At 40.3% G+C, this 27,544-nt stretch overlaps 2 protein-coding genes across 4 annotated transcripts; one reads left to right on the top strand and one right to left on the bottom strand.

Moving 5' to 3' along the window:
- ferry3 (FERRY endosomal RAB5 effector complex subunit 3) lies at positions 1 to 15,761 on the bottom strand. Of its 2 annotated transcripts, none has more exons than XM_085779930.1 (14): positions 15,647 to 15,761; positions 14,928 to 15,116; positions 14,233 to 14,378; positions 12,636 to 12,817; positions 11,905 to 12,004; positions 11,655 to 11,779; positions 10,320 to 10,426; positions 9,961 to 10,158; positions 9,459 to 9,587; positions 8,728 to 8,796; positions 8,422 to 8,624; positions 4,287 to 4,344; positions 2,317 to 2,384; positions 1 to 1,147 (listed from the first exon to the last, which is right to left on the bottom strand). In XM_085779930.1, the coding sequence occupies exons 2-14, from the start codon at positions 15,106 to 15,108 to the stop codon at positions 1,055 to 1,057; spliced, it is 1,659 nt and encodes a 552-aa protein (XP_085636056.1). In that variant the 5' UTR covers positions 15,109 to 15,116; positions 15,647 to 15,761; the 3' UTR covers positions 1 to 1,054. The 2 variants fall into 2 exon arrangements, with proteins under 2 accessions (XP_085636056.1, XP_085636057.1); XM_085779931.1 differs by having other exon boundaries at positions 15,586 to 15,697.
- An 823-nt stretch (positions 15,762 to 16,584) lies between these two features.
- LOC146986221 (putative E3 ubiquitin-protein ligase HERC3) lies at positions 16,585 to 27,211 on the top strand. 2 transcript variants are annotated; one of them, XM_085779927.1, is made up of 24 exons: positions 16,585 to 16,724; positions 16,779 to 16,934; positions 17,103 to 17,223; positions 17,361 to 17,437; positions 18,179 to 18,400; positions 18,602 to 18,693; positions 18,977 to 19,107; positions 19,279 to 19,403; positions 19,504 to 19,580; positions 19,671 to 19,783; positions 19,922 to 19,981; positions 20,456 to 20,561; positions 20,688 to 20,883; positions 21,325 to 21,473; positions 21,554 to 21,670; positions 21,880 to 21,978; positions 22,112 to 22,282; positions 22,418 to 22,558; positions 22,641 to 22,807; positions 22,931 to 22,985; positions 23,073 to 23,143; positions 23,862 to 24,045; positions 24,176 to 24,278; positions 26,726 to 27,210. In XM_085779927.1, exons 1-24 carry the CDS (start codon positions 16,652 to 16,654, stop codon positions 26,944 to 26,946), a joined length of 3,027 nt encoding a protein of 1,008 aa, XP_085636053.1. In that variant the 5' UTR covers positions 16,585 to 16,651; the 3' UTR covers positions 26,947 to 27,210. The 2 variants fall into 2 exon arrangements, with proteins under 2 accessions (XP_085636053.1, XP_085636052.1); XM_085779926.1 differs by having other exon boundaries at positions 16,616 to 16,724; positions 16,764 to 16,934; positions 26,726 to 27,211.
- The last annotated feature ends 333 nt before the right edge of the window (positions 27,212 to 27,544 follow it).

Here is a 27,544-nt window from a genome sequence, read left to right as displayed (position 1 = left end):
GGGTGGGGTGGGGTGGGGTGGGGGGGCACACACATGCACGCACTCATGGAGAATGATCCATGCTACAATTCACTGCAATGCAGTATAAAAACACCTGCACATAGCCCATTTAAGCAGCAATGCCATTTGTCTTCAGGACTAGTTGAAGCCAAGTACATGTCACTTCTGTCTGGAAGACCCAGCTCTCAAATATGAAGCCTATTACCCGTGGGAATAGACTCCTAATGCTCATATGACTGCTGAACCGTGTGGTCATCCATCCTGGCTAATTCATGAACATTCAACAAATGAAATATGATGTCCACAGGGACTTCATACATGAAAGTTAAAAATGAGATCTGTAATGTTTTCCATCTGTATGGTAATGTATGAGGATAATACCTCAAATGTCACATTTAGCAAGGTTGACAACTCAGCAATTCAAAAAACTGCCACTCCCCATCCCAACTTCATCGCTTCAGTATAGTAAACAATACCTGTTTTCACATTTGCGTCATCTGCTTGGTCGGGAAATGTCGTCACTATGTACCTATGACTTCACCAACGCAATGCTAGCTGCTCTGTCATGCCGTAGCCCAAACATGAGGGCAAGTTTCAGATTGCAGCTTTAAAGGGAAACTGAAATACTTGCAGCACCGGCGGCTGAGGTCATGATGTCATCAACCTCGCCAGAACTGCACCCCAGAAGCTTGAAATAATAATTGCAGCAGCTGCTTTTTGTGTGAGAGCCACTGATTCTGGCCCTCTTTCAGTAAGAAGTATCAGTAAATGTGCGTGGCTTTGAAAGGTGCAAAAAATAACAAGGCTCATTAATTGGATAAAAACGGCCCTTCGCATTTAGAATCCATTTTGCACCTCTACTATTCAGTGCTATAATGTACTCATAACATTTTCTCTGTAATTTCATCCCTCTGTAATTAATGTAATTTCAAGATGGGAATGGGGTTGAAGTGTCGCTTCACAAAATCTTCTCCAGTGAATGCTGTTAATGTGAAACCTGCCTCTCTCAGCCTGAATGCCACGTGGATCCATTGTGTTGCACCTCCGTTATCCATCAGTGCTTTGAGGTGAGAGTTAGAGTGGAGGAGACGCGGAAGATCTGAGGCAGCATGTTGCTTAGCTGGTAGAACATCTCCTCTGAGATACTCTGTCAACATAAGGAGACACATAAAGAGACAGGCAGGATTAGCACAGCAACAAGGCACTGAGATTTCTGCAGCAGCAGTAAAAAAAAAAAAAAAAAAAAAGAACAATTTAAACCATTTCTTCTCATGTGTCCATGAACACATAAACATATCTGGACTGTTTGTGTGCAGCCAGGTGTTAGCAGCCCCTGCAGTGCCCTTCAGCTCAACATCACAGGGTCTTTTTCTCCTGAGGGAGCAGCAGTCAAGATGCTGAAATGATGTCAGCTCCGGCAGCTGTGACTTTGACGTGGAGCATACCGTGTCAGTGTAAGCAACGACATCCGTTATAAAAAAAAAAAAGAATGTTAAGAATGTTAAGTATTAATCTTAAGCAGAAACAAAGTCGCTCACACATCATTCAACCACCACACACAATCCCATAGTATATATTTAGCCCCCCGTGTCTGTTTGAGGTGTAGAAAACAATGTTGTTTCAGTAGGTGCTATTTTGAATGGTCTTTGAGCGTGTAGCTGACAGGGGGCCAATACAGTCGGAGTCCTTTGATGCGGCTGGTTTTATCATCTTTAACTGTCAACATGAGATCATGATATAGGGCGTGCTGCCTTCCTGACAAACTACAGAAGCTATACGTATACAACACCCAGCCCAGCCTAAAATAAAATTATACTCATGCTTCATCCAGCATTGAAGTCACAATTACTTGAATATATGACAAAAAAAACAACTTATTTCATAGTCTGAATTTTTCTTCTCTTTCTTTATATAAACTTGTGTACGTTATAAAGACACACCAAGTAAATTCAAGATCACACCTCAGTGTTGGAAAGCCATGTTTATCCCGTTGCTTATCACATATTTTTATGGATGAGTCTCTGAGCTTTCTTTTACCACTAGATAAACTAAAAGCAGTAGTCAACAGTGCGTAAAGCTCTATAATCTATGATTTATTACATGCTTTTCAAACCAGGCTTTCTTCTCTGCCTGCAAAGGTATGCACCGTAAGACCAGGTGTGCCTTTTGTGATGTTGTGTACATGTGAGGCCTTTAGATGTACAGTTTCTACTGAGGCTCTGTCTGCTGGCAGGCAGTTACTCAAAGGGTGACTGTGCATCCCTTCAGCTATAAGATGTGAAAATCATAAATATAGGCAACACATTCTGTTCTCACCTTTGGCACTAGAAACTGAACTGTGCGTGATATACCACCATCCCAAGAGGCCATCTCCATCATGAAACCTGCAAATGAAACACATTCAAATGTTATGCTTGTGTTATTTTGTGTACTCACTTTCCCTCAACTTGATTCATCTACTTTTTGTCTAATTTTAGATAGTGGTTTTTAAAGGGATAGTTCAACATTTTTGGCAAATTGGCCCATTACCATAATCCCTATAGTTTTAGGAGTAGATTCATCACCTTTAATTGTTGGTGTAAGATGTTTTTAGAACGGCGGAGCAGAGCCGCGAGCTGGTCAGAGCTACGCTACGGAGGCTAATGGGATTTCTTGGTTTCCCTCATCAAACTCATAAATTTACACAATCCAACAACTCCAAAACACTCTGGTAGACATGTTGTGACCTGCACATTCACCACGCTATGAGATAATAACAGAACGTTACGAGACAGAGTTGCTTTCGAGGTAAATTCATGCAAAACCGCTGATGCGAGTTCTGTCGGGGGCAGTTTTTCGGCAAGCAGTCTGTGCATTTGTCTCGTAAACAACTCAACGAGAGCGCTTTGGAGTTGTTGGATTGTGTATTTGATGAGTTTGATGAGAGAAACCAAGAAATCCCATGAGCCTCCGTAGCGTAGCTCTGAGCAGCTCGCGGCTCTGCTCCACTGTTCTAAAAATAGCTTGCACCGACAATTAAAGGTAACGAACCTACTGCTATGACTATAGGGATTATGGCAATGGGTCAATTTGCCAAAATGTTGAACTATCCCTTTAACATTTTCCAGACTGACACAAACTGTCTGACTGTCATAAACACTTGCAGCACATTTAGTCAATGAGATGTGATTATGCACCAGGGGCTTGGCACAATGAAGCACATTACACTTTTGGTATGCACTGGTTGCTTTGTAACCTTAAAATCAATCTTGTTGATTTGTGGCTGTGATCTGATTGGTCCGTTTGCAACCCAACTGTGATTGGTTTATTTGTAGCCATATTGTGGTTAATTTGTAGCAATCTGTATCAAGCAATCAGAGGGGAGCTCACCAACTATGTCAAATATTGCAACCAGTGTGACCATGACCTTTCTAACCACCAACATCTTAGTCGTTATGTTCTGGGGTCCAGTTAAATGTTTATTATACATCTGTAGAGAACCCCCTCAAAGATCCCCCACCACGATATCAGGTTCACAGGGAAAAATCAGTGTTTTGTTGGGTCATGGTGACCTGGACGTTGGACCAAAACCAAAACCGAATCAGTTCAAGCCAAGAAGGTTTTTGTGCCAAATTTGAGGAAATTCCCTGACAGAGTTACAGAGATATGCTCTGAGGAACGGGAGGAACGGATGATAACAAAACACACTATCTCTAGCTCTGGATGCCACAGACACAGACGCACAAAAACATTCTCCTGCTCTTTGACTTTGAGGAAATGTTCAAAAGACTTGTGCATGTTGTCATTTTACATCAAAGTAGTAATGTTGGAGCCAAAAAATTTTTTTTTAAGTATATTTTTTGGGCTTTTTATTGCCTTTAATCGATAGCACAGTCAAGAAAGAGACAGGAAATGGGGGGGCAGAGAGGGGGAACGACTGCAGGAAAGGGTGCAGTGAGGACTGTAGCCTCAACATGGGGCGGCAGCTCTACCAAGTGAGCTAAATGCCGCCCCGCCAAAATATATTTTGCTTTTGTTTCCTTTTGTATGGGCTTATTAATTAATAATCATTTTATTCATCATTACTGAAGCACACCTGGTATTGTTTTATTTTTTATTTTTGCAATAACTGCTTTTTGGCTCTTTTTTTTAAGTTTTTGTTGCAATAAACACTTTCAAACTGCATATGGACTTTTGGATTTTTGGGGGGACGTGTCACGAAGACGAGCACTAACTTTCTCAGCGGCTTATGTTTTGAAAGATAGCCGCAACAAGTATAAAATAAAAATATAAAGGTATACTGTTACCTTTGACACATTTGAACACCAGCTCAGCTCGCTTCAGACACCAGGGTATGGTCATTTCCTGCAAAGAGTTGAAAAGAGAAGCGAGAACACTGTTTAAAATGATGTGCAGTGAAACCACACATAACACTGTAACACACTCACCTGTTGGTGCAACAACTAATTCAGGAAACGGCAAGAAGATAAAATTTCATTTAAAAAGGACAAGAGGTCAACATACCTTTTACAGAAATAGGGTAGTTGTTCGTATTATCTCTTGGTTTTATGTATCTATCCACCTTTTTAATTAACATGCCTCTAAAGGTTCAATAATTTGCTTATTAGGATTTTTTGACATTCCCAGTCATGTTGGTGCTGAGTCATACAGTTACAGTTAAAAATGTGACACATTAAAGAAATTACCTACTCACATGCTTTCGTATGAAGAGTGTCACATTGCACAGTCTTACGCAGGTATGTAAATGAGATACTGCATCTATTAAACATTAACGGACACCCATGCAAAGTTTCTAGTCAGGTGATCTTGTCAACAATCAGATCTGACAAAGGTTTAATAGATAGTTTTGTATGTTGTTTTTCCATATTCAAACTGTATTTGGCTTCAGGCTGGCGGAAGTGACCGTAGCATGTACTCATCTCTGCCAATCAACCTTTGTTCATAGTGGGGAGTGTTATTTAGGTCTAGCCTCTACCACACACACACGTACACCTACTAGGGAATATGTTGTTCCCATACAAAGTCAACAAACTGGATTTAAGAGCTGGAGGCAGTGGTGTCACCTTCTTCAACTTGGTTTATGTCACAACCTGGGTCAGAATTCACACGCACTATAACCAATAGTGCTGCCAAGATAATTGGTCTACACACACCCAGACTCCGTCACACACACAACGCACAAATACTGAAGAACAAGACATCATCCACTAAATCATCTCTTCACCCTTCAAATGGCTTTCTATTTTCTCTATTTATATTATTTTATGATTTGATACATAACATATGGATGTACATATTTGATATTTTTTTTGTAAATTTTATTTTCTCTGTGTTATATTGCTTTTTATGCCCTCATAGTATATGTACATCTGTGCCGCTAGGACACTTGAATTTCCCTTGAGCTCAATAAAGTATGTCTAAAAGGGCCTGTCCCAATATGCACACTCGATCACGCTTACACGCTTGGGCACTTTGCGTGCGCATTCATGGGCTTGGTGTAAGTGCGCAAGTGTGTCCCATTTCTCCAACAACCAAAAGTGCAGCGCGATTGGTTATGCACTTTACCCAAACTTACGGTAAGACGAAGTCTGCCATCACCGCGAGCTACAAGCCACGTTTAGGAAACGCCATTGAATAAATTTCAATAAAATGAATTTGACTTTCTATCTCATAATTATGACTTTTTAATCCCATAGACTATATTTTATATACTTTTTATCTCATATTTTTCAATTTCAGTTTTGTTGTCTTTAGGCTTCATTTACTTTTACATCTGATCATTTTTGACTTGTTATCATATATTAATTTTCTCTATTGATTATAACTTATGTGAATATTTTTCATCACACTCTGTTTATTCCTGTGTGTTTACCAGTTTTTTTCTTTTTCTTTTTTTATTACAGAGTTAGGCTTACACATTATGATTTGAATGTTGCACATAGAGACACTTTTGGAGTGGATGAGACTGTGATCCAGCAGCACTGTTCATTAAAACTGTTGCTGTGCTGTGTGTGTGTGTGTCGGAGTTGTGTTAGTGTGCACAATGGCACTCAGATGACAGGATTCACTTGTCAAGTATGTCCCTATTGCTCTTAAATATCCCCGCGCGCTTGGCCACTTAATACATTCTTGCACACTATATGCAGATACTATAGGCTACTATACAGTACTATACACTGAGAGAACGGGTGCAAAAGTGCAGTTGCTGTCTCAGTGGTGTGTTTTGTATGTTTTATACTACATTATTGTAAAGAAAACACTGTATTGTTGCTGTGCTACTGTGTGTGTGTAAAGTGTATGTTAATGTGTGTATATACTGTATGTCTTCTGTTGAGAGTGTGGCACAGTGATGTGGAAAAGAAGACGTCTACCTAACGAACTAGGTCCATGACAACCGTGTCACCCACTAACTGGTTTAACGCTGAGTTAAACCGCGTTGGATTGAGCAATGGGACTTTGATGCAATCACAACAGGATGATATATTCCAGAGTATTTCATTAGGACTGGAGTAATTGAGGCAAGAAAAGGCAATTCAGCAACCAGAAAAATGAACACAGCAGTTGTCAAACTGTGTAAGAGTCACTGTCTGCAAACTGCACCACCTCAAAATTGGTTTAAAAATGGGCTTTTCAATTTTGTCTTTGCAAAATGTTTTAATGTGCATCACAGTGTCGCTGAGTAATCCTTGCGTGATCCTTTTAACTCAAACTCTAAATGGTCTAAGAGGGAAAAAACACCTAAAAATAAGAATAGAAGGCACAGCCCTGTTTTGTTTTGATTGCAGTTTGTAGTTCATGTAGACAAACTATGCCAGTTGTTTTAAAGCCAAAACACGAGAATAGGCTTGTACAAACAGGAAAACATCTTTACTAAAAAGGAAAACAAGGCAGAAAAGAAGAGGACACATGGAAAGTTTTGATGTGAAACCAGAAGCTAACAATTAAAGCGCCTCTGGTTCCCCAGGCTTCAAAAGTTAGAGGACTTTGGTTATGTAAACAAAGACTCTTGATTAGACATGAGAAGAAAAATGGCACAGGGCATGTTGTGGCACGAGTGAACTCCAGTCCAGACAGCAACTTGTTGAGAATTCCCTTTCCATTGTAAGGAATTCTCCGTTAATTATCATGATTTAATTTTCAGGAGCTGATATTCACGTTGAAAGATAATCTGATTTTCATTCTTTTTAAACAGGAAAAAGAAATCCACCTTATACTGACTGGATATCCACCTAAACACCCCTCACCCCCCTCTGTGAGTAGACGACAGCTTCATACACTCCGAGGTACAGAGTAAACAGAGCACATTCATGACCCTCGACTCTGTCCTTCTTGTTTCAAGCCTGGGAAGTGTTATAAGTTGAAGGCTGGATTCACAGTCGGGGCCTGACACGCAGCAGCTGACAATGCAGCGCATGAACAAGTAGAGGCAGAAAGAAAAGAGAAAGAGATGAACTTCTCACTGTGCCACCTAACAGAACCACACAAACCTGTGGGGCCAGTAGGTTTTCACACTATGCAGGCTCATCATAGAAATGAAATACCAACACAAACAGAAGAATATAATTATAGGGTTAGTAATTCTTCTCCCCTGCTGAGGAAGTCGTAAACAACGCTAAATCCAGATATGGGGTGATGTGTCTGTAGCTGAATCTGGTTTCTGTTTTCATAAGAGCATGTAGTATTGTTAAATGCAGAAGAAAAGTTCACCCCAAAATTAAAATTCATAATTTCTCATCTATTTTTACAACATATTTTTTTTGACATTTTCACCTTTACCTACATAGCTGATAGAACTGACCTCATGAAACCCCTCACCAACACCACCCATTATGCGTTTAAAGATTATTTTGAAACAATTATCGCTTTGTTAATCATAAAAAATGTAAAGCTACAACAGTAGATGTTACAAAAGAAATTTAAGCTTAGTTTAGTCAAGTCTGCATTCGTACGACTAACACTTGTAGTGGTGTTAAGTCGGAAGTTATAACTATTTATCTATTACTTTTAGCCAATCATTTTAACTGTTATCAATACCCAAAGCACCCAATTTCTACAACATTTAAAGAAAATAACTAAACATTGAGCAACCACAGGACATCCCCAACATTTTTCTGTCATCTCCTCCTCGCCAATGGTTAAGATCCACTAAGACTCTCAGGATCACTAAACACACAAACCTTTGGCTGTCATGGTTACACTGCAACCCTTTACAAATATGTTAAAGCCAAGTTGTTGGTAGCCAAATTAATGCTCTGCCCTACTCAAACATTTACCTTTTGTAAAGCTAGTTTTTCTATGTTTACTCCATGATAATGTGCCATTTGGAGAAGTCACTTGAACATTTTATTCAGTTTTTGTATTCGCATATCACACCATCATTTATACATAGATGCATTCACAGCACTCGCACTTAACTCTCACCTCTGACATGTCGTGGACCAGCAGTAGAGGGACAGTAACCGTGGTGACGTCATGCGTACAGCACACCTTCAGGATGTTTCTCAAGCCCATAATGGCAGGATCCCGTGCCGTGATGTTCCCTGAGCGGACGTTGTCGTCCACACACAGGTGGAAGACGACGTGGACCTCCGACAGGTTCGAATGCCGTGAGATGTAGAACTCACCTTGAAGAAAAGAAGAAGCAGGAAAATTAAAAGATGGCCAAAAAAAATGACAGAAATAGTGTGTAGGTATACTGTGGGATCAATATGTATTGATAAACGTTACCTGGTAAGATGTTGGAGGGATTTCTTTCAATATTTTTGCTCTTGTCATCGCCTCCATTCCTTTGTATCTCTGTAAGTAAATGACATTTAAATGAAAACAATCATAGCTGACCTTTCCTGGAAAGCCTTGACAGACTGTCTCTATATCCAGCTCTTCTCTACAAACCACTGTGCTGTTCTGCGATAAGGATCTGGACACAGTTTTCAGTCGGCGTGTGAGCACTGATGATGTAGTGTCTCCCATTTCCTCGCTGTATAATGTTAAACTAAACATTTTACTGTTCGTTCGGTGTCTCTAGAGTTAAAGTTTCACTTGTTTATCTTGCTAAACAGCAAATCATGTAAATTAGGGATCGACTTCAAAGTGAGCAGAATCCGTAAAAAAAGAAAAAAACAACCACTTGTATCACGTGCCGCTGTATTACAGTTGAACAAGGCCATGAATAACAACATTAGTGAAGCATTTTATACTGCATAGCTGGCTAAAAAAAGTTCCTCCTGGCCGCCTGGAATAATCACTTTAATTCAGCGGTGTCTGCCCAGGTCACCTGCTACACTTTTAATTTTCTGGTGAAATCAGGACATCCAGGATGAGAGCGCTGTGACCTTCAGCTTCACAAAGCTTTTCCTTCACTTTTTCCTCATCCTCCTCAACGCTCGATGCCTCGTGTGTGTTATAGCTGTGGTAGCAAATGAGAGAGAAAGTAAAGTGCACACAGCTCCAAGTCTCACCAGGCTGGTCTTTCTGCTTGCTGCTCCGCTGGGCTCTGGCATAGAGCACCACCTGCTGCACCTCCTCCAGCTGCTCCTCCAGACAGGGAAAGTGGAAGTCTGTGCACTCCTTTGCCACCGTTGCAAAGTCTACAAGTCAGCACAAAAGAGGCCAAGAGCTAAATTATGCATGAAAAAAAAAAAGCCTCACTTCTGTTCTGGAACCAAATGACTACCCAGAGCTAATCATTGTGCACACCCATGCTTTAAAACAAGCAATGCATACTTAAGGGAGAATGGGGTGCCTAGTCTTTAAACAAAAGATTTCAAGAGGCGTGAATAAAAAGTCTTATTCTCCAAGTGACTAGAGTGAGTCCTGAGTTGAACCGAAGTTTTTAAAAATGTTGGGAAAATGGCAAAATAAAACAATGAACTGCAGAAATCACAATGAAATTCATAGAGATGATGAACAACACTATCCTTTTCAATATGAGGTGAAAAAGCATTTATAAAGTCCAATGACCTCTCTTGATGCCACTGTAGGAGTTGACCCTGTTGTCGACCAGCAGCACCAGCCCACACAGCGAGGAGGAGTACAGCGAGAGCGCCGTCTGCAGTCGCCGCAGCTTTGCTCCACCGCTGCCGTGGTGCCGGTGTTTACAGAAATCCAGCACATCTGCCCGGACCAGCCGCAGGTTGTGCATCGTCTTCAGTTGTGCTCCTGGACAAAAACAAAAAAGAAAAAAGGAAGCATTTACACACAGAAGACAGACACAAACAAACATCACATTTGTATTGCATAAAATAAAATACCATCCAGTGATGTGTTGCTGCTGCAGCCGCCACAAGGCTAGTGAAGAAGAGACTGTTTGCATTCAGTACCTAGGTGTATGGTGAAGCTCTCCTCCAGCTGAGGTTGCTCCTCAAACATCCTGGCCCCAGAATCTGCAAGCTCTGACATCTGGTTGGGCTGCATCTTTATCTCCTCACTGGAAATCATTCATGCAAACAACTCAATCAGTAAAGAAAGGACATTACAAAGACATTATGGAACAAATAAATCACCTTTTACTGTCATTTTAGCTGCAGTGTTTATGGTTTCATCTTACTTAATTAAAAAAAGAGGAATAATGATTATGCTTCTTCTTTCACTTCATTTATAAAACAAGAATGAGAAACGCAGTCTGAATTCTCTTTACGGGTTTCCCTCACCTTTAATGACAGTGTTCAGAGTGCTAATATAGAAGTATTAAGTTCAACCTACACTTAACAAAATAATGATATTCATAATTAAGAAAAAATGATGCAGGGTCAGCACACTGTCAGAAAAGCTCTTAGTGTGCAGGTATTGGAAGTTTCATTGTTTTGATGGAATAGCCAATATATGCAGAGGGAGAGTGTAAGACCTGAATTTAAACCAGAGCTAAACTGTTCGACATCACTCTTAAGCCCTATTAGATTTCTTTCCACTTCTTTTCCCAAGTTGGCGGTCATAACTGATACTGTGCAGCTAAGCATCAGTCATATTAAGACGAGTGTTTGACCTCTTGTAATCACTTCAATTAATATGTAAATGCAGCCTGTGCTCCAGAAAGCCAGCAGAGATGGCGTGTTTTGGATTAGAGCTGCTGGAGGAGTGCAGCTGTTGAGATCCTGTCAGTGCAGGGTCAGTCTGACCTCTAGCAAGCATCAAGAGGGAAAAGAGACTTTCCCACTTGTACTGATCACAATAAGGATTTTGCAGTGTTTTGTCTATTCATTTTGTTATTTTTCTGAGCCAGCAAACACTTTTTTTTATTCATTGTACTCCCCAGGCATTGTCTCTCAAACACTTTATTGTATCAGTGCAAGTTTTATTATCAACCTACTTGTGTGGTTAATGACTGCAAAAATAAATTTAAGACCGACTTAAATGTCAAAGCCAAGACAAGCCAGAGCCTCTGTGCCAAGGCTCAGTGTCAGTGGATAAACAAGTGCCGCTGTCCTCGCTGCATTTCGATGATCCCACTCAGAGCCGCTGCGTCTGCAGATTTCATCCAACCGTGTCGGTACTACATCTTTCTTTTTTTTACTACCTAAAAAGAGTAAGCACCTACTGTAAGCACCTGACTCAACATGATAAATTATCTTAAAGCAACCATTTTTACTTTGTGCACAGATTTGAAAGACTAAGTGGGATTGTTGGGGGTTGACACAAACACATAGCGACAAACTCACTTAATTTGGCTGCTGTTGGTGGATTTCTGCAGGTCCTGGTGCAGTTTGATGACCCACTCCTGGTACTCGTGCTTTTGAATGCCAGTTACTTGCTTTAGCTCACTTGCCCACTTGTTTTCCAGCACCTGATTAAAGAAGACAATGTCGGTGTCAGAATGAATCTACTGAACCCTCTGAAACACCAAATGATAACTGTGACACCAAGAAACACACTGCAACAAACAACAGTGCGCTTTGATTTCCTATTTACCTGCTGTGCATCAAAGTGCTGAGATGCCACTGCATTCACATCATGATCACTCAAAGTGTTCCCCAGCTCGTGCATCACTTTGTCCATTTCAGCTGCTTGTCTGTCAGATGGAGGTAAAAAAAAAAAAAAAAAGGTGTGAAGGCAGAGACATTACTCAACAACATTTTATTAAAATACAAAATTGCACTGTTTGGTTCAATTGAAATTCAGATTAATTTGTCTATTTGTGTGAAAGGTCTGAAATGATGTGAATTGACTCGACTGAAAAAGCAAACCAAGCAAACTCTGGTGCAGTATAATGCTTGTCCCTGATATATCAGAAAGCAAACAGACTAAAACAGTGCTGGATCAGCTTGAGTCCTATCCTATCCATTCAATTAAACAAAAAAAAAAAAGTTAATTTCTCATTACTATCATTATATATGGGCCACTTTTAGTCTCGACTCATAACAATTATTTATGAGTTACTGCTGCATAAGCTCTTTCTGACCCTGACTGTAAGCGCCATTTATTATTGTTTTGCTATTTGCGCTGATTTATACTGATGAGGAATAAGTTTTGAGTATGCTTTGAATTTTGAGCCACCTGTGTGACGGTTTGGGTCTCTACACTGACCCAGAGAAATTCCACTAAATTTGTGTTACCAGTCAATTCATATCACTAATATGGGCTGCAAGAGAATAAATGTGAATGTACATGAGGTTGCAGGCCATAATAATAACAACACCCACCTCTCCTGCAGTTTCTTAATCTCCATGTCTCTCTCACTGATGAGCTCAGAAATGCTAACAAAGTAGTTGTGCTCCAGGTTGAGTAGAGTATCCGAGGCAGGGGAGTGGATGAGCTCATGGTAAACATCAGCAAAGTCCTCATCCCAACTGGGCTCCTCAGGCCGAGCATGTTCCAGCGTGGTCTGAAACAGAGACAGAGGTAAGACAATAACATACTTGTATATATTCATCTGTTTACCTATTTATTCTCTTCTGCACATCTGTATTGTTTACTGTTATGATTTTGATCTTTGCCATAAATTGCAGGGTTGCTGCATTGCATGAGACATTATCAGGGTGATGAGCGGCTGCACGCACTGCGAGTTAAAAACGACCAGCTCAGAGGTGACAAATGTTCACTATGTTAAGAGGAAGACAAATGAGGAAGCCGATCTGCAATGTAAACAGATTTTAAAGGGTTTTGCAATAAACCAGGGCAGATGATGATCCATAATTAGAAAAGCAACAGAACAGTATTCAGAATCTGAAACTCCTCTATTTATACAGGCTCAGGAATCTTCAGGCCACAAACATGATGGACACTGGACGGCGTCCATGTGTATTTCTGTGTGACAGCAGTAAAACGCTGAGAGGTAGCCGGTGCTACATGTCGTAAATGTCCGAGTGCAGTGGGCCAGAGGCGGCCACTGTCTTTTTTTATTTATCGGTGCCTGAGTAAGTGACAGCAGAGGGTCAGTGTGGCTTTGTGTAAAACCAAAATGTCTCTTTTTTCTTAAAAAAGAAAGAAAGATGAGATAGTCACAAACTCCACCATTGCACAGACCATGCTTAATCAGAAAACCACAAGGGCCACTGAAAGTCTCACTAGGCTGTTTGTTTTTGCATTGATCCGTAATATAAAAGTGATGACTCCAATTTCAGATATGTGAAACCGCCGCCACATTTTGGATCTTCAGGCAAAAATCCATCAAAGTGCAACCAAGTGTAACGAGTAAGAAATACATTAAACATCGGACCTAAACGCATGTAATGGAAGTCTATTTCTCTACTACTTATGAATTATCAACTGTTTAAGCTACTTTAATGACCCATGACTATCCCTAAAGGTAGCAGGAGCGTTCAAGGACACTTTCAAAACACTTTGCTGTGCTACTCAGAAACATGGAGTAGTAGATATATGATCGGGGTCTGCTGGACAACCAGTGTCTGAAATTAACTTTCTGGAACACCTGCCAAAAATAAAGCATGCCTTCCACATTATTAACAGAAATATTTTCCTACATAGTTTTAGGTATTTATATGCATCCAAACTAACTTTGAAAAAATAAATATTTGTATTACTCACTCAGTTATACTCAGTGTTGATATCTTATTATTGAAATTATATACACTTCAGTCCACAACCGCCACAACTTTGTGTAATGTGAGAGTGACAGAATGCAAATAAGTGATATAAATCAAAACACAGATGTTTTAGCTTAAAACAACAGGAACTGTGGCCAACTCAGATGAATCCAAAGACATAATGACTGTAAATCTGTTATGTGGTCTGTTAGAAACACCTTTTAGGGCATAGGATACTGAAAAGTGTGATCACCTCCACATATGACCTGGCCCATGCATTGGTGAGCTGGTTCACATCTACATCTCCTGCGGTGAGTCTCTGCAGGGCGAGCTCCGCCTCTCTGTCATAATCCAGGATGGTTTCGCTCTCGATGAAGTTGGAAAGGGATGTTTTTAACTCTGTAAGAAGAAATGCAAGCACAGCAAAAGCCAGTCATTTAAAAAATTGTTTTCATTTCTGTGCCAGCCAAGTAGTGCTCCACAAAATCAATGGGTTGGATATGATCCAGTCGGTTAGATTGCAAACTAACAGCACGCTTGCAGGCAATACTGTCTCTTTTCTAGGAAGACGTATGGAGAGAAATTATATCAGTTCAATCAAATTTTCCATGTCCAACTGCACAGATATGGATTACACATTTTAAGTGGCAGATACATATCTATTCTTAAAAAAAGAAACAGCATGAAAAGCTTTGCAACAAAAACGTTGAATATTATTGTTGTGTCAATTTTTGTATTAACTGCAGAGTTTTACTTCTTATTATGTCTAGGGTACGAAGGGTATGAAGTGCATGACAAACTTCCCAGATCAAATGATGGCTAATGCTAGTGTTAAAGCCATGATTACAGTGACAGACTGTAACTGTGAGCAGTGTAAAACCACAAACATGTTATGTTCTGTAACTGTTCCTTGGATACATATTATTTCACCAGGAGTGGCCATCTCACCAGTTTCTATGTAGCAGGGTATTTTGTGCAGCAGCATCAGGCGTCCATGAAGGTCACTGATGTTCTCTTGGACGGGAAACCTCAGTGGCACTTTCAGGACACAGTTGTGTTTTCCTGCCCTGAACTCAAACACAAACTCCTTCTCTGCAGCACTGCTCGTTTTTCCTTTGCTCTTCTTCATGACCAAGGCTGTGGGGGAGAAAAAAATAGAAAATAGAAGTCAACAATAAAACAAATCAAATTTAAAGTGTCTGTGTAGGGGGAAAAAAAGCTCCATTCTTGTCTAATTCACTATTATTGAATAAAGAACCAAATGAGGGGTGAGGCCTTTCATTAGCGTGGACATGGCCTGCACTGTCATCTCCTGAAACCATTGAAATTACCTGTTATTAACCTGTTGTCTACACAATACAGAGCACAACCAACACAGTGAGAGCAGTGGTTACTCACTTACATATTGTTACAGTATATTTGCCAGCAGACAAGTATTTTAGCATTTCCTAAAATCAATATATTTATTATTAGCTGTATGTAATCACTGCTCTGTGACAGGGACATCTACGTAGAGTTAGCTCAACGTTAGCTAGCAGTAAAGCTAATGTTTGAGCTACAGGGAGAAAAAATAATGAGAGAAGCACTTTGCCGTAGACATACCCACCTGTTTATGGGGTTTTAAAGTGTTTGGAGAACGTATAACTCTTTCCAGATGGATAATTTACCTGAGTATGAATGAGCAGACGTTCATCTATTTCCTGTTGTCAGTCCAACGCTGTTGTTTTTGGTCCAGTCAGCTGACCGCTCCGGTGAAGCTGTGTGATTGTAACAGCACTTTCGTGTCATTCGTGGTTATGGATATTTTTATTTTCTCCGTTATATATATATTTTTTTTAAACCATGCCATGTTATATTTATGAAAACCCTTTATACGTATCTTTTTTTTATTGTTATTATTTATTTATTCGTTTTGAGAATTATTCTGTTTTGTGTATAAAGCAGATTCAGAAAGCTGCGAATCTGCTGACGCATAATTTACTATAGCGTTTTCCTTGGGCGATACCTCCCCCTGCTGGCCACAGCATAGACACATGTTTGATGGCTGGTTTGTCTCAATAATATTCATGTGGAAAAAATGGACTGTAAATATGTGATGCCACACCTTCCACCCATAGACTAGACAAATGTTTGAGTAATTAATTTCCTTGAACTTCTTGAGCTATTCTATCCATTGAAAAATCTGTACTGGGCCTGTTAGGACCACAGGAGTGACATAAAGCGTTTTATTTAGTAAAAATTGCTTTCAAAATAAATCAGCTATGTTCATAATACATCAGCCTACTATCAACTATACATTTGTGATAATTTTACAGTGTAGGATACTGTGACCCCGTCGCCCCGAGTGAGGGAAGTCAGATGAATGGTGTGATGGTTAGGCTGTTTGTGACAGATACACAAAGATAAAAGTGCAGCAATGTGCTGCCAATGTTGGAGTGGCTTGTTCAGAGTCGCACTGTAAGCTACCCGGTGCGAATGTCTGTCGAATATCCAATTTAAAACTAACTTCACTACAGACATTCACTCAGCCCTATGTGATTCGGCTTTAGTTTCGTTTCACGCTCCTGAGCTAAGGTTTTGTTTACCATTGCTCACACGTTGCTCCAGCCTAAGTTTCGTTTCTCGGTGATATAAAAATCAGCTGTGCGTGCTGACAGGGCACCGTGGTAAACATGTTCACCTGGGGAGAGGACTGCCGCCGCGGCTTCTGGATCAAAGACCCGGACTCAGGTGGTGTCGACGCCGGTGCAGCAGCAGCAGCAGCAGCAGCAGCAGCAGCAGCAGCAGCAGCAGCAGCAGCAGCAGAGGATGAAGTTCACTTCTTAAACCTGAACTATCACATCAGAGACCTGTCGGCGGGTCACAATGTGCTGGCTTTCCTCAAAACGAATGGAAACGCCTTCATCATCCGCACAAACGAGAGCAGAGATGGAAGAAGAGTCCGAGGAAAACAGAGTGAGAATCAGTCTTGTTATTTGTGCTGTTTCTGCCTATAAAACAAGTAGGCTAGTTTAGACATGCAACTATAGAAACACTGTATTACATCATAGTGACATAGAGTCAGCTGCTGCAGCCTCCATCACCTGCTGTGTCTCTGTGGTTTGTTTGTTTGTCTGCCTGCAGAGTTTGTCAAGTGTAAAGAGAAGATTGAAGCTGTGAGCTGTGGAGATGACCTGGTCACACTGTTGTCTGACAGAGGAACAGTTTTCAGTGTGGATACAACTCGTGCTCCCTTCACTCCAAGGTAAATACACAACCTGCAGCAATAAAGTGGGTAAAAAATGTCAGGGATTTGTTATTATGATAATTTGCCTTATAGTAGCCTATTTATAATCTTTACACGTTTTCATCCAAGCGAACATTATTTTCCTGTTCTCTCAGGCCACTTGAAGTTTTCTGCAACATACCAGTTTCTCAAGTTGCTTGTGGGAGTCAGCATTTTGTTGCCTTAACCAAAGGTACGGTAAATGTGCAGTGTGAAAAACAGCTGCTCTCACTCACCTCCGTACAGACTAGTCTTGGTTTTTAAATGTGCTAAATAATTTCTGATACCAATATAAAGAAGAATGTAATAAAGATGTATTAAAAGTATGTATGTAGAGGTAAAATGACAGAATGTGTTTCATGTGTCCTGCATGTAATTTGACTTTTAGAAACAATCATTTGGAACTTATATAGTTCTTTTCTTATCATCGGTACAACACTTTTATTTATTTTTTTATTTATTTCAGGCATGTTAATTGAATCAGACTTCATCACACACAATTTCAGTTACACAATACAAGCACATGACCGAAAGGGAAAACGGGAGAAGCATAAAGCTTTACACTATGAGTCGCGTTCACACACAGTCATGCAGTGCTTGTATCTACATGTATCACGTATTGTGTCCAAGCATTCATCCACATATGATACATCAGAGGCAAGTTTGGGTTTCTGTATCTTGCCCAAGGACACAGAACCACAGACCTTCTGGTTAGTGGACAACCAGCTGTACCACCTGAGCCAAAGACAGGACGTTCATTACTAGGCTACACCATGAGTAGCCAATGAGGCCTGTTTTTATTCAATTACTTTTTTTCCGATCCATAACGTAAGTCTCAGGCCAGTGTTGAGATAATATATGCCCTGAAAGTGTTAGAGAAAACAGATTAAACACTGCATTGGAGCTCAAAAATGGGTGTTGATTTCCTCCACAGATGGTCAGGTGTACTCTTGGGGTCAGGGCTCCAGGGGCCAGCTGGGCCTGGGGAAGACCAAGACCAGCGACAACTCACCCCAACACCTCCACTGTCTGTCAGCGACCCCCCTGGTTCAGATCGCTGCAGGGGGAGAGCAGAGCTTCGCCCTCTCCGTCTCTGGGGGTGTGATCGGCTGGGGCAGGAACGACTGTGGGCAGCTCGGCCTGGGAGACACAAGAGGTGCTGTACAGTTCCACTTGAGACACTAAGCCATATTACAGTAACATAACACAAAGATATAATGCAATGTGGTGTAATGTGTTGTCTCTTTAACAGACAAATAACGGTAAATTGTACATGCAATAACTCCATAGAAACGTATCTATAATACAGCCCTCTTCCTATGACATGTAAACATGAATGTTCATTTCCTTTCTACAGACAGAAACACACCAACTCCTATTAACTGCCTGAATAAGAAGAAAACTGTTCACATTTCCTGCGGAAAGGACCACACTGCTATTTTGACAAAGGTAAGTTTTAAAATGGCAAGTAATGAAATATATATTCACCTACACTGCACACATGATAAAGAAAATCATTCTTATTTACTCACCAAATTACACCCTATAGGAATAGGTTTTAGGGGGGGGGAATATGAAGACCCCTAAAGTGAAAGTATTTGTTTTGAACAATATGGCACCCAACTTTTTCACCAATCTTGGATATCAAAATGTCTTGATGCTAATTTACTTTACTTTACTTAGCATGTAGCTGCTGGGATTTAAAACTGTTGTTGTCTGGTTGTTCCCTCAGGATGGCGCAGTGTTTACATTTGGCTCCGGTCAATATGGACAGCTGGGGCACAACTCATTCAGGAACGAACTCCGTCCTCGTCTTGTTGCAGAGCTCTTGGGGGCAAAGGTCACCAAGATTGCATGTGGACGGTACTGTACTCCTATCATGTTTATAGTTCAGTAATTCTTCAACAGTGACGCCCCAGAAATGACCTGAATAAAGTCTGCAAAAGTTGAAGCTTGAAGCCTGCTGTGTTGAAAAATGTAAAAGAAAAGAAGTAGATCTGTGTCTATAATTTGTACATCACATTCTTTACTCAGAAATCACACATTAGTGTTGACGGACTCCAAGAAGGTCTACTCCTTTGGGTGCAGAGAGCAAGGGCAGCTGGGACATGGAGACGAGAGTCATCCGTCTGTGCCACTACCTGTTCAACTGCCAAAGGGTAAACTACATTTCTGGCATCAGTGTAATTAACCACTGAAGATGCAATTAAATGTCTGTATGAACAAGTTCACACATTTCCTCATTATTTATCATTTCAGGCGGGAGTGATGGTCCCAAAATTAGAAACATTTTCGCAGGAGAGAACTGTTCATTTGCAACATGCGCATCTGATGAGGTACCATCACAAATAGCCTACATACATTTCAAATCATTATTGTAGGATAATAAAGTGAATGTACATCAACTCAGAGAGTTTCTGTTACAGAAAGTTCACGAGGAGTCAAACACTGACAGTGTCAGGAACAAAACTCAACATTGTCTTGATGAAATGATTGATAACTGGACATGTGATTCAAAGCAATGGAAGAAGATAAAACAGTAAGTGTGTAGCATCTCATCATGTATCAGTTAGTTGACGAGCCTAGTGTTATGAGTGAGTGTAATTATTCATTTAGATCCAAAGCTTTTCAGGCTGTTTTCTCGGTGCAGTGGATTTAAAATCTAAACTCTTCACAGGGAAATCCAAAGGACCTTTTCCTCTGCGTCCTGTGTGAACAAAAGCTTCCTCGAGCAAAGGTGAAAACACAACACACGCTACTTTCATCAGAGAAATATTTCTTCTAGCCTGCAGTGTAGATAATTGTTGTACTTTGTATTTTCTCCACCACTATTTCAGAGAAAACTAAAATGATTGTGATGAGTTTTGGTTTAGAAATTCATGGTTACCCCATGATCATTTAGAATTACTCATGTGATCCTCTGACCTCTTGTTGGTGTCATTTACAAGTCAAAAATTCTGTATCCAATACAAAAACTGACTGACAGCCTCAGCTGTACTTTTGTTTAGTCCTAATTAGCATACTGTATGTTAACATGCTAATAACGCAGTCACTCCACCAACAAGATGATTATGGTAAACATTATACTTGCCAATAAATATGTAAAAGCAGTGTTCTTACAATCGTCAAACGAGTATGCAAGTAGCACCCTGGAATAAGCTTATTTTCTGCATGAATGTGAGGTCAGTGTTTTTCTTCTTTCTCTTCTCAGCAAAGACAAACATTTCCAGACGTCAACAAAGTATCCAGGCCTGAACTTGTCACTTGCACGACGTGCTTTCAAGAAACTGGTCAAAAAGGATGAGGTTTTTGCAGAGGTGAGTATCTTAGTGGATAATCCATGTAGTATAATGTATAAATATCCATGCTGCTGTTTTAAAATGGCTTGCTGTGATTAACTCATGCCACCAGTGACCTTTTTGCAATCTTTTACAAACTGATAGGTGGAAGCTGCGATCCTGGACTTGCTTCCATCCGCGAATAAGAGACCGGTGGGAGTGGAGGGGTTGAGGATCTTCCTTCTCCTCAATGAGCTTCTGTACACGATCCAGAAACACAAACGGCAAAACAGCACCAAGTTTGCAGAGACGGTAGCTGCTGCAGTACTAAGCTTGTCTCCTGAAAGTTTACAGATCATAGGTACATACACATATATCATCACCATTATGATGCAGAGGACTGAAGTTATCATCATTTTTATAACATTCATAATTCATTTTGGACAGTATTTTCTGTCTACTGCATTAAGGTTGTCTACCTTAAGCATTAGAAACTCAGGATGTGGATGTATACATCTTTACTGTTCCTTCTCTTCACACCATGCAAAGCTGTATTAAATTACTGCTAATGCACATGGACTATTTAAAAGCATTAAGCATGTGAAATCTGGGGAGGTCTTTATAATGTAGGTCAAGAAACACAATGACAATGTGAACCTTGATCAGTTCACAAAAATGTTTCCACCAACAAGACAACAGCAACTTTGACAGCAGATCAGTTTTAAAGATTCCAAAGAGTAATGGGGGGAAGAAGGAGCAGTGACAGTCAGATGTTTTCAGATTTCCATGTTGTCTTCCTCAGGGAACTGGTTGTCTTCACTGTCGACCTCCACCATGGGTAGATATGTGAAGGTGTGGAAGCAGGCCATCTCAGCCCTCCTGTCCTTGAAGCCCGTTCCTCGCAACTCTGGAGTCAGAAATCTGCTACACGTTCTCCAGTACTTGTACAATGTTAGTATCGGTTTTCTGTCACACACATATTTTTTTTCCTTTTATTCAATTTTTTCACCTAAAATAAACTTGTTTTAAAGGTCAACAGCAGGACTCCAGAATCCCAAAGGATACCAGAAGGGGATTTTTGTTTGTCAATTGACAATGGCTTTCTTTACGAGGAGGTGCTGCTTTGGCGTTCACGATCCAAACAAAAGGTAAAAACAACACATGATTAATTATTTTGTGAGCTTAAGGCATTTGCTTGTGCACCATTGTTTGAATCCACTGATTTAAAGTTGCCAGGTTCTTACCTGCATCTGTTTCTCAATTCATGTAAAAAAAAAAAAAAAAAGAGAAAAAAAGGTATACAAACCATATATGCTAAGCATTAACCAGAGGACATGTGTAGTTTTTCCGCTTACAGAGTGTACATGATGAGCCACTTCTCCTTTGTAACTTTCCAATTGTGATGGATCTGCAATCAAAGAAGAAGGTGTTTGATATGAATGTATTAGGCACAATGGTGAGTAAAGCCTTGAGAATTAGCTTTTACACACAATGCTGTTTGGTTGTGTTTTTTACTGTGACAGTATGACAAAATACAAATAAAACATAACATAAAAACTGATAATTAAATGAAATCTTGATCTCTCCAGAATGAAGCACAAGTGCAAAACATCATTGAATTGTTCAATGAGGTTGGGTTTTGTATCCCATGTCCAGAAGAAGTGGTCTTTGTACTGGAACTGAGACGAGCATCAGTTTTGGAGGACACCTTCGAACAACTGGCTCTTGCTCATCGCAGGGACTACCAGAGACCACTTGCAGTAAATATGTAGTTTTAATCTGACAATCACAGCATGACCAAAGTCAAACTAAAATTTTTATAATAATTTATTTACTGTTAATTTATTATGGATAGGACATGGGTAAAAGATAATTTGTGCCTTTTTGTGGTCTAGGTCTACTTTGACGAGAACTTTGTGATTGATAATCTCTACAAAAAAGACTTTTTTCACGAAGTCTTTCATGAGATGATGTCAGCCGAATCTGGGATGTTCATGTTCAATGACAACCAGACTCTGGCGTGGTTCCCCTCCAAAGTAAGACTTCACAGTGAAAAAAGAACATTTCAGTAAATCATGAATCTTATATTCAAGCACTTTTCTCTACCATCAAAACCAGGTGACACAGGAGCAGCAGAGGTACTTCATGTTTGGGGTCTTATGTGGATTAGCTTTGTACAACCAATGCATCATATTCTTGCCCTTCCCAATGGCTCTGTTCAAGAAGCTGCTCGGTGTGAAGCCTTCGCTTGAGGACATGATGGAGTTCAGTCCAGGTGTTGGAAAGTAAGAGAAAGCTCATGTCAATGTGAATTGCTCAAATTTGAAGGTTTAGGTGTCAGATTTCCCAGAGCATACTGTAAATAGTGCCTAATCTTATTAATATTATTCCTTTTACTGTGTTTAAAGGAGTCTGCAGTACATCCTGGATGATGACGTAGACTGCCTTGATATGTGTTTTGTGGTAGGTGGTCTAAAACTGTAACTCCTTTTTCCTCCTCCTGTTATTATTCCCCATGGCAGTGACATAACTATCTTTTTTTCTTAAAAGATCGACTGGGATGGGCAAGAAGTTGACCTTGATCCTGAAAATCCTGAGAAGCCAGTGACAAATGAAAATAAGTAAGAACGATGAAAGCATTTATCACCCTTCCCAAACAGTTGTGACGTTTTGGATGTTGTAGTTTTAACTAACTAACTTCCAGAAAATGGGAATTCAGAAATAATTTAAAGGACACAATACACTATAATTGCATTTGCACTTAATATGAAGCATTAGTGTTGTGAACGTCACAAAGTCTGGGGTGTCACATATAAGTAAACCTTGTTTTTCACAGTTTTTCTGCCACTGCTATAGAGAGCCATAAAAAAACGAATAGAGTCGCTCTTGGTTTCATTTCACTCTGTCTTGATTAACATAGCTCTATAGTCAAAACTTAATCAGTCTTATCTTTGTAGAACATTGCAAATTATCTCAGACTTAATATCTTAAAAGCAATCCCTTAGGGCAGCCACTCTGCAGATAACTGTAACCTAGTAGGAGTGTCAGGAAGATATAATTATGTATCATCTGCAAAGAAATAAGATATTTTATATCTCCCAACTATATGATTAGGGAAAGCATGTAAGAAAAAAGAACAGGGCCCCAAACTGATCCTTGAGGTGCATCACACATTTGTAAACCAGTTAATAAAGCTCCCAAGTTTCACAGAAAAATGTCAGAGGTTTAATTTCAACAACTCTTGCATTAACTTGAGCAAAACCAGCAGTTGATGCTGTGAAAGATGTGTGTGCACCCAGTCGATTGGTTCAGACTTTTTTTTTTAAATCTGCTGAACAGGGCGGACTTTGTGGATGCCTATGTGAATCATGCCTTCAACACATCAGTGGAGGATGTGTTTCAAGAGTTCAGACGAGGCTTCTTCCAAGTGTGTGAGCGAGACCTGGTGAGGCTGTTCAGGCCAAAGGAGCTGCATGAAGTGCTCGTGGGCAAAGACTTCAATGACTGGGAAAAGCTGAAAAAGGTACAATTCAATAAAATGTGTTCTGCAAAGTTTGTTTTATAGTCCAACTGTGACTGATTTATTGCATCCTAGTATTTCATGACAACAAATAACGGATGCCATTTTAACTTCCTGTTTTTACTATTATTAGAACACACTTTATGAGGGAGTGTACCATGCTGATCACCCCACCATACAGATGTTTTGGGAGGTTTTTGATGAACTAAGTGAAGATCAGAAGAAAGCTTTCCTTTGTAAGTATACATAACATATAAGAACATACTGCTATCTGACATAAACTGAAATTATATTGTAAGTGCAGACATTAGACATTAGTGCTGTTTATGCACTAAATCAAGTGAAATCAACTTATAATTGGAATCTATTTAAGTCAATTATGTTTTAACACTCAGACAAACAATTGAATGATTTACAAAGCTTTTTTTCCCATTTACCAGCAACATTGGTTGGTTAGACACAATAATAGAACTCTTCTAGCACGAGCAATGATTTATTGATAGATATCACGTGACGTCACACAGCGTTCGCAGCCGGTCACAGCGCCATCTTGGGTACCGACTTCCAAAGGCAGTCTATGGGCTGTGACATCAAATCTCACAAAAATAGTGGATAAACCTTTTTTTATTACATGGCACTATTGAATGTCGTATTCCGATAATTTATTGATATTTCTGATATTTATTTACATCTTGATTTTGCATTTAACAGTCTGTTATTCCTGTTTAACAGATCATTGCTAAGTAGCTAAAATACACAGTTGCTAGGGACGCCGCTCTGATCAGCGCAGCACAGAAAAGAGAAACTATGCAGGATATTTACTTTGTTTCATTTTTACCGTCATTAAACAGCTTGGGAGACATGTAGCCTACGCCACGGGAGGCTGCCTCACTCTACTGAGTGTGAGCAGCACGTACGTTCACGTTGCTTTCGTGAATTGTAAACAAACAGACGCCCCCTCGGTTTTAGCGTCCAGCAGTTTAGCGGCTAATTCAACTACAGTGATGGATAACTGTACCGGAGAGCCTCAACAACTTCATGAGCTTCATATGAGGAATAAACAGCAGCTTTTACCTGACGGGAGACCGACGCCTGAGCTACGGTAGCTAACAGCTAGCAGCTTTTACCTACTTTCTCTCTCTCCCTCCCTCCCTCCCTCCCTTTCTTACACACGCACACGCGCGCACACACACACACACACACGGCCCAGGTTGTCTGTCATAATCTGTTGTTAAACCTTGTAATAAACAGCTTGTTGAGTACAGTTAACACTATTGTTGCCTCAGTTTGAGTGTGGATTAATAGTTAACGGTTTGTTTAATGTGAGTGGTGGTCATCGCGTCCTGATGAGTTGGGTTTTAATAACAGCTGAGCTGATAACGTAGCTGTGTAGATGGTGTGGATTGTGAGATGACCAAATAATCGCGCCTGTGCTCTAATAGCCGCCGGGGTCCGACCTCATTGGCATAATAAACGCCGGTTCAATTAAACGCCCGGGCGATTAAGTGTTTACCATAGTCTTGCACAGAAAACAAAAGTTTTTTTTTAACAGCGCTTCACCGGCTCTCACCTCTTCTGTCAGTCAGCCCCTCCTCTCGCTCTCTCTCTCTCTCGCATGCAGGCGCACACACACACACAGACACACAAACACAGGCGCGCTAGACTGAGGAAATATAGGGATATGGATAAATGCGCTAATGTACAGTGTTGAAATTACCGCGATCGACCCCCCTTCCGTTATCATTCATAACACTGCTCTGATCAGCTCCCTGTGTCGTGGTTACACAGACAAACTGTCTTTTTATTTATTGTCTGATGCGTCGGGGAAAAAAGTAGTTTTGTTCCAGTGTTCCTATGGTGACCTCCTTGTTCTTTGCATGATGGTTTGGTGCTGCTCATTGCAAAAATAAATTGTAGCCTGTTGCAAATACGCGCCTGGTTCTTATAAACGCCTGGGGTCCAAGTCGATTTAGCATATTAAACGCCCGGGCTAATAAATGGTCATCTACGGTATTTGTGCAAACCATTGTGCAAAACCTGTTTGTTGTGCCTTTTTGCGTGATAAGATGATTTGCCGAATTCTTCTTCCATTCCTGCAGCCTTTTGTCTCAATGTTAACGATGGCAAAATGTCCAGATATTTTATTACTTTATGAAAATGTCTGTGAGTTAAAAAAGAAAAAAGAAGTGGGCTACGCATTTTTGATTTGATTTGGCTTTTCGTGTATTTAGTTAAACACATATAAGTAACAGGAGAGAGACAGTGAGCGAGAGAGAGAGAGAGAGAGAGAGAGAGAGACGAGGAGAGAGAGAGAGAGAGGTCCGCTGGGTGAGCTAGATTAAGTTTTAACGGGAGAGAGAGCGGCGCACCGCGCTGTCAAAGATCGTCTCAGCAGAAAGGTGCTGGAGGTGTGTGCTTTCAAGGCAAGGCCATCAAAATGAGAAATATCCATATCCAAACTACATCAGGCAGCAGTCATTTCTGGTCAGAGGATGTGGCTGCACTGAGCTGATTAGAGGTTAACTCAGTGTTCGGTACCCAGCATGGCGGCGGCCAGGTGGAACACACCGTGACGTCACCTACTGATAAGTATCAATACTTTATGCTTTAGATGAAAGATGTCATGAAAATAAACCAATCCAAAATAAAGGATCTCACATTTGAGCTCTTTTCCTTCCACTAGGGTTCCTGACAGGTTTTGAAAGGGTGCCTATTCTGGGCCTGGAAAACATCAAGATGAAGATCAGAGTTAAACATCTTCGAGAAGTCGAGGAGGTCCCAGTCGACCAGTACTACCCGGAGTCACACACGTGTTTCTCTGAACTGGAGCTGCCTTTATACTCAACCAAGGAGATTATGCAAAGCAGGCTGACAGAGGCTCTGTGCAACAACAGGAGAATCTGAAACTGATGCAGGGACTGTGTCTTAACATTGAAGCAACCAGCACTTTGTAAGAAAGCTGACCAACAAATAACACTGTATTATGAATCAAAATTCATTCCTCATGGTGAAAATGGGAATCTTATTTAATCTTTCTAGTGTGTTGTGTTACATCTTTAAGAAATAAAATGTGTAAATTTTTGTTTATACAAAATAATTGTATACAGAAAAGTACAATCATCTGCATTTGCATCTGTACAGATCATATTTGACACTAAAACTGTAATTAACAAAAATAGTAAAAAAAAAAAAAAAAAAAGTCAAGTTGGAACAATAAAAAATATATACATTCTTCAGTGCATTGTATTTGTACAATCCATCCATTAGCTATAAAGCCCCTCTGTAGAGGCTCACATTAGGTCAGTTACAGAATCTGAGACAATAAATATATATGCCGGTAGCTTCATTACATCACTTTTTACCAGCCTCATGTTGGTTGGTGTTACTGTGGCTGGTGTGCGTGTGTGACAGATTATGTCACATTGACAGTGTCACAACAGTCACAAAACAGATCAGATCGGAGGTCAAGAACCAAAAATTGATGTTATCCAACTCATGATAC

This window comes from Trachurus japonicus, chromosome 6 (genome assembly GCF_045865225.1).
Source record: "Trachurus japonicus isolate A0001 chromosome 6, Traja_1.0".
Lineage (NCBI taxonomy): Eukaryota > Metazoa > Chordata > Actinopteri > Carangiformes > Carangidae > Trachurus > Trachurus japonicus.
The sequence above is the reverse complement of the archived record's forward strand: the minus strand, read 5'-3'. Positions and strand labels throughout refer to the sequence as shown.